This window comes from Ipomoea nil, unplaced genomic scaffold, assembly GCF_001879475.1.
Source record: "Ipomoea nil cultivar Tokyo-kokei standard unplaced genomic scaffold, Asagao_1.1 scaffold1096, whole genome shotgun sequence".
Classification (NCBI taxonomy): Eukaryota; Viridiplantae; Streptophyta; class Magnoliopsida; order Solanales; family Convolvulaceae; genus Ipomoea; species Ipomoea nil.
In genome coordinates, this window is record NW_017617524.1 from 1,397,727 (window position 1) to 1,413,727 (window position 16,001).

A 16,001-nucleotide genomic window follows, 5' to 3' on the forward strand; every position below is an offset into this window, starting at 1 on the left:
GGCAAGCAAGGAACAAGCTTGGGGCTGGCAATGGAACACCATGGTCATCTCTTTTTAGCATGCTAGAAAGGATTAGTTTTGGTATCTCATGTCTTTTTAGTTTTGTTTCTTTGCTGTGTATGTTTGTTTGTGCTTTGTTTGGGGCTGGAGGCTTGGTGTGGTCCTTGTACAACACTCACACTGATTTGGGAGTGCCTTGGCAAAAAGGAAATGATGGAATAGTAGGGAAAAGAAAAAGAAAACAAACAGAATGATGAAAACAGAAAGGAAAAAGAGAAAAAGAGAAAGGAGAATAATTGAGAGAACTAGGCCACAATTTACATGATAAAGTGATGAACTAAGGTTCAACAATAATTTGATTGCTACACAAGCATATTTAATATGTTTGAGTATGATCAATAGTGCTGAGTTAGTTTCTCTTGTCAGTGCACCAAAATAATGTAATATACTTTGCTTTTTATTTTTATTTTTATTTTAATATTGGGAATTCTATGTGTTGCTATGCCACTTTGCTTTTGGAAGTATAAATCAATGGAATGGCTACTTGGAAATTCACATCTGAAAATGGTAGATTGTTTGCTATTTGGTATATTTGTTTGCTATTTGGTATATTTGCAGTTGGGTTTTATGTTTATTTGTTTTATGTTTGAAGTTTGAGTCTTTCTTGTGATTGACAAATAGGAGGGAGGTGATGAGGAAGAGTTTGATAAGTCCAAGTCTGAAGTGAATGATGATGAGGAAGACGGCAGTGGAGAGGTTTGTCAACGTTTCATTACGACCTTTTAAGTACAATAGTATTCAAAAAAAAAAAAAGTACACTATACACTGTATTTATTTATGATCGATCTATGTGATGAATGTAGCATGCTAATCATATTTAAAGATCATGTGCTTTATTATATTCCTTCTTTTTATACATGCATATATACTTAAAAGTATAAAGTATCTATTATCATATGCAAATTTATTATGTAAGTTTTAGTTTTGGTTGCATGCTCATCACTTTGAATAACAAATTATTACATTAGAAATAAGTGATCTTGCACCTTTACTTTTACTTTAGTATTTGATATAGTGTGTTGATAATATTGTGTTAATATGTAGTGTGTTGATAATATTGTGTTAATATGTAGTGTGTTGATAATATTGTGTTAATATATAGTGTGTTGATAATATTGTGTTTTGATAGTTTGTTGATAATATTGTGTTTTGATAGTTTGTTGATAATATTGTGTTGATATGTAGTGTAAGAATTTCGCATAGGATTTTTAAAAAATTAGGGGATTTAAAAATAAAATGTTTTTTTTTTAAATAAAAAAAAATCTGCTACCCTTCTTTTGAAAGAAGGGTAGCGGATGCTTTAAAAATATAATAATATTCGCTACCCTTCTATACAAGGGTAGCGGAAAGCTCACGACTTTCAGCGTCCCCCACATCCGCTACCCTTGTACAAGGGTAGCGGATGACCCTTTACAAGGGTAGCGAATGTGCATTTCTGTACTAGTGTAACAATCCCTAAGGTAATTTGACATTCCGTGAACCAAACGATCCCTGAAGGGAATCACATTCCCTTCAAAATCCTATGTGGAGGGAATGTGACATTCCTTGGGAATGTTATATTCTCTAAGATACTATGAACCAAACATAAGAATGTGACCTTTGGAATGTCACATTCCCTTGGTTATGTTATATAACCAGAACCAAACGCCCCCTAAGTAGCTTTACAATTAGATTTATGCTTTTCTGCTTCCACTTCTACTATATTCTTCCCTGCAGGTGTGGTAAATGAAAGGATCAAGGAAGCTCATCAGGATAAATTTGCCCCAAAGATGATGCTTTTCCAGGTTATGTTTCCTTCATAATTTTTTGGTCATGTTCTGCAACCTTCCCTTCCTTGCTAGTAATATATCCTCCACTTGTGAAATTGAATTGTGTTCTTGGTATTTTGTATCTTATCCACAAAGCATCTCTTAGACTCTAGTGTACTGGAAACTGAAACTGGCTTTATGTCAAGTGTGTAATGTACTATTAACTCTTAGGCTAAGTGATCATGTATTTTACCATGGACTTGGACTAGCACCTGCAAAGAATCTCCAAAAATTGGAAATCTTTGAATATTTTTTATTATTAAAATGATTTTACATTTCAACATATGCTATTTATTATATTGTGGTGAAAAGGTATTTGTTTGGGTTGGCCGTGTAACACAAGTGAATGAGAGGAAATCTGCTATTTAAGCTGCCGAGGTAGAAAATCTGTTTTATGCCCTTCTTAGTTAATTTTATGTGTGTTATTTAATGTGATAGAGATTCTCATACCTTTATACTAAATGATATCCTCAGGAGTTCATAGCCTCTCAAAATAGACCCCATCAATGCGTAGTACTCGGCTTATTCAAGGTTATGACACATTCATTCAAGTCCATTCATTCGCCTGTCGCCCATTGCCGCAAGCTCGCCGGTCACTACCATTCTCCTTGGTCGCCGCAAGGTACGTCCTTTAACTTTTTTTAGTGCCTCTCAATGAGGGGAAACTAGGACCACATCAACGCTATCTGCGACTACAGATCCAAGATCGAGAATGAGCTCTCCAAAATCTACGATGGCATCCTTAAGCTCCTTGAATCCAAGCTCATCCCCTCCACCGGCGCTAGTGACTCCAAGGTCTTCTATCTCAAGATGAAGGGCGACTACCACCGCTACCTCATTGAGTTCAAGACCGGCACCGAGCGTAAGGAAGCTGCCGAGAGCACTCTCATTGCCTACAAAGCTGCTCAGTTTTTTTGTTTTTTTTTTTTGTTTTTTGTTTTTTTTTACTTTCCTTCTTTTTGTGCTCTTTTGGTATCATGTTTATTGTATTTTGACTTTGGCCACAACTAAGCATGATTCCTGGTCGTAACAGGAAGAAGAAAAGAGGACAACGAGCATCTGGTGGGGATAAGAGTGGTAGAGGAATCAGACAGTTTAGCTTGAAGGGTATTTGTTCTCATTAGTGCTTTCTGTAGATTGCCAATATTTTGTTTTATCTATTTTAGGATTTATCTAGAAAAATGACTTTGATTAACAGCTTCATGAAGGTTAATATCTTTCCTTGCCTTTCTAGTGTGTGAAAAGTTGGAAAGAAAGGGAAGAATCACATATAATGAGGTTTGTTGAATCAATGGAATATGTAATTCTGTTAAACTTTAAAATCTGACACAAAACCAGACTGGACAGGATTAGCAACAATCATAATTGGAGGAAAAAAAATTCGAAGGTACAATCACACAATATTAACAAATCATAGATGGACATTTAATGAACACATAGAACTAGTCAAAGAAGTCAAAACAAGATAATCCAGGCAAAATAGAACTGCACAGTGCAAAAGGCAACGAGAAAGACAAAAAGATAGGAATTGAAAATGGTATTGAGCAAATACCACCACTAGTAGAGGAGAGAGTAGAAAAAGGTACCATAATTTTAGATTTTTTGAACTCTCCAAGTCAGCAATCGGAGAATTAGGATTAATATTTTCTGGACTAGGCCAACAATTCTTCTGGATCTGAAACAGTAAAAAAAAACATTTAAAAAAACATAAATTATTGAATTATAAAATACCTGGTTTTATTTTGATGATGACCCTTCAATCTTGTATTTGAAGATTCTCTAGTCCAACTAGGTCTTCTGCTAGTTTCCCTTGAGATACGATTGGAGTTAACTGGGATATAAAGTTTTCTTTCCTAACCCACACCCACTTAGCTTGTTTTACAAACAGTGTAATGTGTATATGGGTGTACTTCTCATGCCTTTGGTTTTTATAAAAGTAAAAACACTCAGGTCTGGTATGGCCACGAACCCTGCAATAATGACAAATAGGGTTATAGAATTTAAATTTTGGATTGTCACGACTTACATTACCAAACCTTTCCCACGCTGTACTAGTTTCTGGAGTATCCGAAACTGGTCCAAGTGTTGAGTCAGAGTCAGAAGCTTTTACAAAAACTGTCACAACCTTGTCTTTTCCGCCAGAAAACCCTAAACCATACTTGGTAGATGATGTCCTTCTAGAATCCAAGATTTGGTCGATTGTGGAAGTGTTGTTCATCATTTTAATTCTCCTTTTGAGCATGTCCAACTCTTGTTTGAGTTTTTCTTCGCGTTTGAGTCTGTCTTTGATGATGTTGTCCCTGTCAGTAATTTGATTTTTATACAGTTTCCTAGCATTCTCTAGATTACTGACTTGACTCGACAGAGATCTATTTACTTTTACAAGAATTTCCCATTTTGCATACAACTTTTTATATTGAACATCAAATGAGGGAACTGGTAAATCATGGTCTTCAGCCGACACATATTCTCTAGCTTCTGAGTCTACTTCAGCTTCTAGGTCAGACTCCATGTTGGGTATTGCAGCGAATGCCACAAGGTTTCCGGAGATCTCTCCAGGATCAGATCTTGGATCAGGATCAGGTTCAAGTTCGTCATCATCACTCCAGGTTAGAGCTGCCTTCATCGACTTCTTACGCCTTAGGTATGTTGTGCATTTTGCTCGAACATGGCCGAAACCATCACATTCATAACACCTAATGCCTTTTGCACTTGATTTATCCCTGGATTGAGAGTTCCGTGATGGACAAAAATTAGATGATCCAGTCTTTTGGCTGTTACGTGATGCATTTGATGTTGATCCCTTATGGTTTTGAAACTTTCCATTTCGAAAGTTGTTCATCTGTTTCACCTGTTTCAAAGGCTTCGAAAGTTGGTTAATAAAAAATTTAACTGGATCATCATTTAACTCGTCTGGATTAGATACTGACTCATGTTCTTCAGCTATAAAGGAATGATTTTCTTCTTTTTAGTGTGGTTAGAGAGTATTTCCATCTCATAGGTTTGCAAGTTTCCCATTAATTGCGATACAGTTTTGTTCTCCCACCCGTCATGTTCTTGAATCGTCGTTACCTTCATCCTGAAACGTTGAGGGAGTGAACGAAGAATCTTCTTGACTAGTTTAGGTTGGGAGAAAGGCTCGCGTAGAACGGTTGCACGATTTGCTAGTTCCTGAACACGGGCATGGAAATCAACTATTGATTCGTCTTCTGCCATTTTTAGATCTTCAAAGTCAGATTGAACCATTTGGAGTTTGGACTGCTTGACTGAGTTAGTTCCTTTATAGGTAGTTTCCAAAATCTCCCAAGCATCTTTGGCAGAGTCACAACTTGTAATAAGGGTAAACTGACTCTCATGCATTAAGGAATAAATAATATCTAAGGCTTTATTGTTGTAGGTCGCAGTAGTCATCTCAGTAATTGTCCATTTTGTTTTTGGTTTGAGAACTGGAGGGGCTCCTGAAGTGGCTGCATCTTTGGTAGGATGAGTCCACCCAGTGAGAACTGCCCTCCAGATCATCTCCCCATGAGCTCGTAGGTGCATTTTGGTATGAGCCTTCCAGTACGCATAGTTGTCACCTGTTAATTCAGGAGGTGCTCTATGTCGTTCCATTCTACAAAACTCAATGCACAGTAAGCTAAAGAAGATTGACCAGAAAAGAAGAATCAAGAACAAAAACCGAGATCTTGAGTTCAAGAAACACGAGTAAGCCAGATCGATTAGACTAATATTTTAAGTCCCCGGGCTCTGATACTAATTGAAAAAGGCTCGTGGATCTTGAATGCAAGATATAACCTAAAGGTTCTTACTAAATTTTAATTCAATTATTAAGTTAGACTATCTCCAGGATCTACTCCAGCCAGAATAAAGAAATTAAATATAAAAACAATAAATGGAACCGTGCACCAGGAAATGTTCACGCAGTTCAGAGCCTCACCCCTACGTCTGTGGGGCCACTCACGTCAGCCCAATCCACTAGATGATCAACTAGGAGTACAAGGGGGAGTACATTACACACTAAAGCATAAACTACACTACTCCAGCGCAGCGCACTACTCTGATCCAGCGACTACTCCAGCATCACCATGGACTTGACGTGCAAGCTATCTTCATCACAACTTGAACCAGTTGAGAAACCTTCAACACACGAATATATTAATAGAAAAACCAGTGGAGGATTTGAGGAATGATATGTATAATTTTAATCCTTGAATCTTCAAATTAATGCTTAACAAAGTAGCATTTTATAGTGATGATATGAAACCTCTTTGGTCTGAAAAAATGCAGTCTTCAATTCCTCAATTAAGCTGCATCTCCTAATTTAAAAAGTCATGGAAGTAGGGTCTTGACCAAAATAAATGTTTGAATGGAGTTTCACTTCTTCTGGAATATTACTTCCTGGAGCTGCATCCTGGCGCTGACACTGGACTATTTTGATAACTAATTTAAGCCAACTTAAGTGAATTTTAAATGTGTAACATTTTACACTTACAAATAAAAAATTGAATTGATCAGAATAACAAAGTTCTTTTTAAAACATTTCTTTTGATGTCGCAATTAAACCATTCTTGCCCAAACACATTATCCGGACATACATTTTTAAGTAGAAAAAAACAAATAAATTAAACAAACAAAATCAATCTCAAAACAAGAAAGATCTTATAAATTAAAGAGTGTCACAGTTATGAGCTAATTAAGGTATGAGGCAGAAGAAGATGAATTCCCCTTCAGCCGAGTTGCCAACGCTTTCAACAAACCCTATTGTACTTTCAAAGACGTTATTATGAACTGGACTGGGCGGCCAGGGTTTTGATATTTTTTTTCTTTTGAAAAATGTAAATGAATGCATTAATGTAAGAACGAAATAAGGCAAATCGGAGGAGAGCCCTCCCAAGTTAAATATGAAATTTTTATTTATATACACATTATTTTATACACAATTAAAAAAAAATTATATACACATATATGCATGTATGTGTATATATCTTTATTATATATTTTTATATTTAATTATTTCTATTTTAATTATTTATTTATTTTAATTTCAATCCTTATTTACTACAAAACAAAATAATTCATTCTATATAAAATTAGGAAAATACTTGATGTACTCCCATTTAACTTCCAACTTGTACTCCTTCTCACGTGACTTTGATGTAGACACTTTTCAGTGGACCCACATGATGAAAATAACCAATCCTGATTTGCCACTTCATAGAGTATAAATGAGGGAGTAGAATTTTAAGAATCTACATAGTTGAACTCATAAAATTATTGCCAACTATTTAATTCTCATTCCAGTTCTGATTTTAATATTTAAATCAAATACACCGTTAAAATTATATGTGAATGAAAGTGCTAGAATTATTGGGTATCAGTGCTTTGATATATTTGATGGATTAGATGCCGATAGAGAGGCAACTGAAATGATGCCACGAGTGCATTTGCATGCAAAGCCATGGACTGATGGACACTAATCTATACTTGAAGACACCACCTTTCACACCTGCACTGCTTCATGGAGATTAGTGTCGCTGTATGTGCCAATTTTGTTACTATATATATCCATCTTGATATCATCAAAGTTTTGTCGTAATTGGCAACTCAATCCAGTGAAGTGTACCTGTAATGAGTTTGATAATCACAAATTTTTAAATTTAAATAGTTAATTTGTCATTTTGTTAAGTTATTAAATTATATTTAATTTAAATTTATTTATTTTTAAATTTTGTGGTTGTTATTTAGCAATTAGAATTACATGATAAGATTTACTTAGTATATACCAATGATGGTAAAATTTTTTTTCATTATTCAAAAAAAAAGTATTGTCTTATTTTATTGAATAAAAAATAAAAAATGAACTTTAGAAAAATAAATTAAAGTGTGTCATTTTAATAATGAGTGAAAATAAGATAATATTTTTTGTACTTTTAATCACCAACAAGTTATAATCTATAAATATTTACAATGTGAATATATTAAAATTTTAACGAAATAACACAGTTAGTCATTAGATATTTTCAGGAATTTTAACGTCAAAAATTGATTCTGATACTTTATTAACTTAGAACGAAGTTAAATCTATTTCCTTAAAATTTGTTTAAAAGGTTAAAGAAAAATTAGCAATTTAATGCAACATTTTTTCCTTTGACGTTAATTACTAGAATGATTATTAATTTAATGCAATATTATTTTTCTTTTTACGGTAGTGATTGGGATGGTTATTAATTTGAAAATGGAAACTAAGCATACTATTTATAGTGACTTTAAAATAACAAAATTTAACTTTCTAATAATCTGCCATTATCCCACTAACTCTATTTTATAATACCATGTTCTAATCCACCTTTGTACTCCCATGCAATGATTTGATGACTTATAATAATAATAATAATAATAATAATAATAATAATAAAATAGTTAATCCACTTCTAGTCTGAATTGATTAACTATTGACAACCAAAACCAGTTTACCACAAGACAAGATTTACTGTAATTTAGTTTTTTAACCAATATTTTCTTTCTTTAATTGCTGGTTTGTTTGTAGCAATATCTATCATTTTTTATTTACTTGTATGTTGTGCAGTGATACTAAAAATATGAGGGAAGTGTGAAGGTCGTGCAGATCGAGTAAGTAGTATAAAATGGCATTCCTGGATCAATTCGATCAGTACTTAATAAGCAGCTTGTTTGTTAAGTATTATAATAGCTAATCGAGTGGGGCGGGAGAAGTACGTGATGGGTGAGATAGGGAAACTTTGTAATGAGAATGAGGTTGTGCAAGCCGAAGCTCAAACATGGAACCACATTCTAAACTATATAGATTCTGCAACTCTAAAATGTGCAGTTGATATAGGAATCCCAGATATGATCCATAACCATGGCAAACCCATGCCGCTTTCCCATCTTATCTCTGCCCTTCCCATCCACCCTTCCAAGGCTCCCTACATCCACCGCCTCACCCGCTTTTTAGTCCACAGCGGTCTGCTTTTGGTCACGAAACCAGCACGAGACGATGATGATAAGCAAGAAGAGTATTATTCGCTCACGCCAGCAGGCCGTCTTGTGATCGGAGATGATGAGTCTATAAATTTAAGGGCATTCGTTCACTTATGCATTGGATATGTTTACCAAAAGTCTTGTTATTCCTTGGGTGATTGGTTCCGAAACGATGATCCAAGCCCGTTTTGCACTGCCCACGGACAGAAAATCTGGGATTACTTCTCCCATGAGTCGGGGTACAATGACCTTTTCAATGAAGCCATGGCTAAGGACTCGGAGTTGATTGTGGAAGCGCTGTTGAGCGGTGAGTCGTCTAAAGATGTTTTTGATGGTGTTACATCGCTGGTGGACGTCGCAGGTGGGAAGGGTACCGTTGCCTCCGCCATAGCCAAATGCTTTCCGGCCATGAAATGCACCGTACTTGATCTCCCACACGTTATAGCTTGTGGAAGTAGTATTGAGAATGTGGAGTTTGTGGGCGGAGATATGTTTGAAAGCATCCCCACCGCTAACGCCGTATTACTCAAGGTATATATTGTAGGCAAATTATTCTCCACACAATACTATGTGGACCATGGTAAAAAGTGCATTTTTAATATATTAAAAATACATTATTTGTGTATTAAATGTACATTATACAAAATAATATATATTTAGTACTCAAATAATTTAATTTTTTTAAATACAATATAATTTTTTAATATACTAAAAGTACATTATTTGTGCAATAAATATACATAATTTGATAATACGGTCCACACAGCTGTGTGGAGCATAATGATATTGCTCGGCCCTCACAATAATTATATGATATTATTGAACCATTTATGGTTTAGGTAAGGGGCAATCCCTGACAAGTTTGTTGGGTTATTTACTTAGTGACCATAAGGTTATTACAAGTTTGACTCTAACGGGAGTTGCTTATTAGTCTTTTTGGAAACAGCTTAGTCAATCGAGTAATGGTTGTGAGTTTTTCTCATTATCAAAAAAAAAAAAATTATGATTTATGTATTTTAATTTGACTTGATAATTGGAGTAAAATCCTTTGGTTATATTGTTTAATTTACAGTGGATTATGCACAACTGGAACGATGAAGAGTGCCTGAAAATACTGAAGAAGTGCAAAGAGGCAATTCCAAGTAGGGAATTAGGAGGGAAGGTGATCATAATAGATATGGTGATGGAAGATCGAAAACAAGATGCTTGTGGTAGCAAGGCGCAACTCTACATGGACATGTTAATGATGGTTCTCTTGGGTAGCAAAGAGAGAAACAAGAAGCAGTGGGAGAAGCTGTTCTGGGAAGCTGGTTTTAGTGATTACAAAATTTCTTCTACTCTAGGGATAAGGTCTCTCATTCAACTGTTCCCTTGATCAAATGCATTATGTATTATGGGATCCTAATTATATATTCATGCTTTGCCGTTTAGGTTTGCTTGTATTTCAATCATAATTTGGATCTGTTAGGAATATAACGGAATAATACGGAAGCGAAGAATCGAAAATTGAGAATTATAAAAGTTAAATAATAGGGAGAATATATAAATGACAAAAGTAGGAAATTGAGAAAATATAAATATATAAATAAATAAATAAATAAATATATATATATATATATATATATATATATATATATATATATATATATATATATATATATATATATATATATATTAATCTCTTAAAGAGAATATAAATCAAACATATATATATGCTCACGTGTGATAGTTAAAAGATAAGAAAGAAAGAATTTAATGAATTGATGCACTTAGCAAATAAAAACAAGCTGCTATTTAAACATTACAAATTAGCAAGAAAAGCGGCAGTTCTGCAGTGTTCCATGAAGATCGGCGAACGTGCAAGAGAGGTGGACAGCATGCGATGCGGAAGGTTGAGGAAAGAGTCTTCATGCATTAATTAGAGCCACATAATTTGAACCATATTCTAACAATCTCCACCTTGGATCAAATTCACGATGAAAATTAACAATTGAAACATCCAACTAAACTCAAACACTGTTTGAACTTAGTAATAGGTAGAGGCTTGGTGAGCATATCTGCTGGATTCTTTAATGTGTGAATCTTCTGAACGATTATATCTCCCGCAGCTACAACATCTCGAATAAAATGATATCTGACATCAATGTGTTTGGTTTTGGCATGATAGGTATCATTCTTGGTGAGATGGATAACACTTTGACTATCAGAGAGCACAATAGTGTGACCTTGTGAGACACCAAGTTCCATAACCAAACCCCGTAGCCAAGTAGCTTCTTTGACACCTTCTGTTGCTGCAATATATTCCGCCTCATTCGTAGATAACACAGCAATAGACTGAAGCGTAGCTTTCCAACTGATAGCACAATTACAAAGAGTGAAAATATAACTGGAAAGCGACCGACGTCTGTCAAGATCACCACCATAATCAGAATCTACAAAGCCCACAATATCAGTAGATGTAGAAGAATTTCGATCAAAAACCAAGCCCAACGGCGAAGTACCCTTTAGGTACCGTAGAATCCATTTAACAGCGTTCCAATGTTCCTTACCAGGGTTATGCATGTAACGACTCACAATACTTACAGCATGAGCCAAATCAGGTATAGTGCATACCATAGCATACATAAGACTTCCAACAACACTAGAGTAAGGAACTTTTGACATATAAGCCACATCAACATCAGACTTAGGGCATGAACCAGAGGATACCTTAAAGTGTGCACCAAGTGGAGTAGACACAGGTTTACAATTAGACATATTGAATCGATCAAGCACCTTCTCAACATACTTTTTCTGGGATAGATAAAGTTTACCCGCTTGACGATCCTTGTGTATCTCCATGCCAAGAATCTTCTTTGCTGCACCAAGGTCTTTCATCTCAAACTCATTGCTTAGTTGAGACTTCAAGTCATCAACCAGGGACATATCAGGGGAAGCAATGAGCATATCATCAACATAAAGAAGTAAATAGACAAAAGACCCATTAGAAAATTCTTTAAAATAGACACAGCTATCATACTGGCTTCTTGAGAATCCTTGCCCCAACATACACGCATCAAACCGCTTATACCATTGCCTCGGAGCTTGCTTTAGCCCATAAAGAGACTTTTGTAGATGGCAGACACAATGTTCCTTCCCAGGAACTTCAAATCCCTCAGGTTGGTACATGTAAAGTTCTTCACCAAGCTCTCCATGTAAGAAAGCAGTCTTTACATCAAGTTGCTCCAGCTCCAAATCAAAAAGAGCAACAAAAGCAAGTAGAACACGTATAGAAGTATGACGAACAACTGGAGAAAAAATCTCGTTAAAGTCAATACCTTCACGTTGATCAAAACCTCGAACAACTAACCGTGCCTTCCACCGTGCTTTCTCAACCCCAGGAATGCCTTCTTTCTTTTTGTAAATCCACTTACAGCTCAATGGGCGTTTACCTTTCGGCAACTCTACCAGCTCCCAAGTCTCATTCTTATGGAGACTTTCCATCTCTTCTTGCATAGTAATCAACCACTTGGACGAGTTGGCACAGGAAATAGCCTCAGAATAGCAGGATGGATCACCATCAACCTCCTGTGCAACTGAAAGCGCATAAGCAACCAAGTGGATTTCATCGTCACTAGCGTACCTAGCAGGTTTTTTAATTGTCCCCCTAGGCCGATCTTGGGCAATAGAGTACTCTCGCTGTGGCTCGACGAGAGGTGCGGTACTTGTAGATGCGATGAATGTATGGTTCTGCGTATATGATTCAATGAATGATAACGATATACAAGAGTACAGGATATATAGGATAGAGTCCTATGCAACATAGACTTATAACCACAATATGACATATGATAACATAATCCCTAATACGCCCCCGCATACTCATGTTGGGAGAGAGATAACATTGAGTTTGTCACGCAAGACAGAGAACCGCTCAGAACCAAGAGCCTTCGTGAATATATCCACGATCTGATCCTTGGTAGAAATAAACTGAACCACAAGCTCCCCAGAAGCAACCTTGTCACGGACGAAGTGATAGTCTATCTCCACGTGCTTGGTCCTAGCGTGAAAAACAGGATTAGAACAGAGATATGTCGCCCCCAAATTGTCACACCACAGACGAGGTGAAGAAGGGAGCTGTATACCCAACTCGTTAAGCAAGGAAACCAACCACGTGACCTCAGCAGAGGCATCTACAAGCCCCTTGTATTCAGCCTCCGTAGACGACCGTGCCACAGTTTTCTGCTTCCGGCAGGCCCAAGAAACCAGATTACCACCTAGATAAACCGCAAAGCCACTCGTAGACTTCCTGTCAACTGGACAACCAGCCCAATCAGAGTCAGAATAGACATGAACATCCAAAGAATCAGACTTGGCGATCCGAAGCCCAAAATGGAGAGTGCCCTTCACATAGCGGAGCACATGCTTCAGAGCGACCCAATGAGCATCTGTCGGAGCATGCATGAACTGACACAACCTGTTTACCGCATAGGATAAGTCCGGTCGAGTAATGGTAAGATATTGCAACGCACCTGCGAGCCGACGATAAGTAGTGGGATCGGACAACAAATCAGATGAACCGGTAGACACAAACTTCGAAGTAGTTACAGGAGTAAGAATAGGCTTACAGTCCACCATCCCTGCACGCCGCAGAATATCAGTCATATAACAACGCTGGGACAACACCAGCGCGCCATCAACATCCACAGTCTCAATTCCCAAGAAAAAATGCGGAGTACCCAAGTCACGAATCTTGAACGCCTCGGCAAGACGATTGAAAAGAGTTGACACAAGATTCAAGTCACTCCCCATAATAAGGATGTCATCCACGTACACCAGCATAGACACGGCAATCAGACTCAGCATAGACAAACAGGGAAACATCAGTTTTAGACGATTGAAAACCAACACTGAGGAGAAAATCATGCAACTGCCGAAACCAGGCACGGGGAGCCTGTTTCAAACCATATAAAGACCGTTGCAAGAGACACACGTGATCAGGATACTGCTTATCAACATACCCGGGTGGCTGCCGCATGTAAACCGTCTCAGCTAAACGCCCATTGAGAAAGGCGTTGTGCACATCCAACTGACGCACAGCCCACCCCCGGGACACAGCCAATGCAAGCAACAAGCGAACCGTAGTAGGCTTCACAACAGGACTAAAAGTGTCGAAGAAGTCCTCTCCAGCCACCTGACTGAAGCCCTTCGCCACTAAACGAGCTTTGTGACGCTCAACAGACCCATCAGCTGTCCGTTTAACACGGAAAACCCATTTACAACCGACAACATTCTGACCTGGGCGAGGAGGAACCAAACGCCAAGTATCATTTTGCAACAAGGCGTTGAACTCCGAATACATAGCCGCACGCCACTCGGGAAACGCCACGGCCTGGGAGTAACATGTGGGCTCCGAGCTAACCACCGCAGCAAAAGCCCGTCCAGCCCGAGCGGCCCGAGTAGTGTGTCTGAGCTCCATAGGATGATCACGGATCTGAGAACGAGTACGGGCCCTCTTCCTGCGAGGCGCAACCGAAGCCGGTGCCACCAAACCACCAAAAATGGACTGGACAGGAGCTGTAACACCCCCAAAACAAGACCTAAAAACAAGTCTTAACACATGCAGATTAACAACAAAACTAGCACAGCGGAAGATAAACGGAAACTGGATAAAAGAAATCCAAAAAGGGGTGTTATGCCACGTATACCACACTAGGTAACGCTAAGGCGACAATCTGCAAGTGTATACAACTATCCCAAAAACATCAATCTAAGACAATCTAAAACCATTGGCGCACAGGCCACAAAAACACAGTCTAAAGATACAGGTGCTAAGCTACCAGGCTCTAGACATCGCGCTCGACTACTCAACACCTGAAAGATACAAAGTAAACATCGGGGCGACGCCCGGTCAGCGAATAATGCTGGAAACCCACCAATACCGTTAAGTATCATAAATAGGTAGATATATGATATAAAAACCATTTTCGAAACGGAATACATATATATAAGTCAAAAGCCAAGATCAAAAGACAACACAAGACTCACCACTCACAAGGATAACACCGGGAACACATCCCAACCACAAAGGTTAATCACACACAAGAATAAAGACTCACCCAACGGTAACACATGCCAAAACACCACAAGTCTCCGTGACTACACACGTCACGAGAGAAGATCACACAACACCGGCTTTAAAAGCCCTCGCAACATCACCCATCACGAGTTTGGTATGCCTTCCTTATGCCCTGTTCCAACCTTATGGCTAACCCCAACCTTGTACCTTCAAGCCAACCATTACCTCCAAGATCCCCTGTACAGCCAAGTCCAACCTTGTTCCGCCGGGACCGTCGTCCCCCACCTATAACCACCAACGAACCACCACCAATCATGGCAACACATGCCCGGATAACACAATGTTATCCCCCAATCACGTGGATCCATCACTCAGGCCACAACTCCATATTCACGTCACGGCCACCACGAGGACCGCTGCAATACCTTGGTGACTAGTGTCCCATACCACTAATCGTGCAATCCTGGTAGAGCCACACACGCACCACCACTCACACGAATCAATCAACGGATTGCAAGGAAGGTATGAAACACACTCAATCAAGGAACGGGTCACAGCCCACAACAACAACGATGCATAACACAAGTTATCATCAACCAAACGGAAGGTACAAACCACACACACGCTAGTATTAAGACAACGAACTAGCATGCTTAACAACGGGGAAACTCAAGATAGTTCCGAGGAACACACAAGACACCTCTTGGTCCAACGAAACACAATGTTGAACACTTACCACGAATCAAGACACCAAAGATCCTACATGGATACCTACCATATAGTTCTAGACCTACGAAACATCAAGAAGACACTCAAATAGTTCCACAAAAAAAAACATCGGGAAGCCAAAAGATCAAACACCAAGACAACCAAATCACGGGGAACAAATCCCAACATCACCACAACCATGTACCCGCGGGTGGACCCACGGGTAGTGCCCCACCCGTGGTCCCGCCCGCGGGAACAATATCCCACGAGGCTGTGTACCCGTGGGTAGGCCAACGGGTGGTGCCCCGCCCGCCGTTCCGCCCGCGGGAACATACCTGTTCCACAACAAATCCCTTCGGGGATTTTCT

General features: G+C 38.3%; 1 protein-coding gene and 1 long non-coding RNA gene across 2 annotated transcripts; both read left to right on the forward strand.

The window, feature by feature from the left end:
- The first annotated feature begins 661 nt into the window (after positions 1 to 661).
- On the forward strand, positions 662 to 15,033 carry LOC109183019. Its single transcript, XR_002054476.1, has 3 exons — positions 662 to 748; positions 4,446 to 4,451; positions 15,024 to 15,033. It is a non-coding gene; the product is annotated as an uncharacterized LOC109183019 (long non-coding RNA).
- LOC109183017 (trans-resveratrol di-O-methyltransferase-like) lies at positions 8,485 to 10,269 on the forward strand. The gene is made up of 2 exons (XM_019333235.1): positions 8,485 to 9,398; positions 9,940 to 10,269. Exons 1-2 carry the CDS (start codon positions 8,607 to 8,609, stop codon positions 10,240 to 10,242), a joined length of 1,095 nt encoding a protein of 364 aa, XP_019188780.1. The 5' UTR covers positions 8,485 to 8,606; the 3' UTR covers positions 10,243 to 10,269.
- Positions 15,034 to 16,001: the final 968 nt, after the last annotated feature.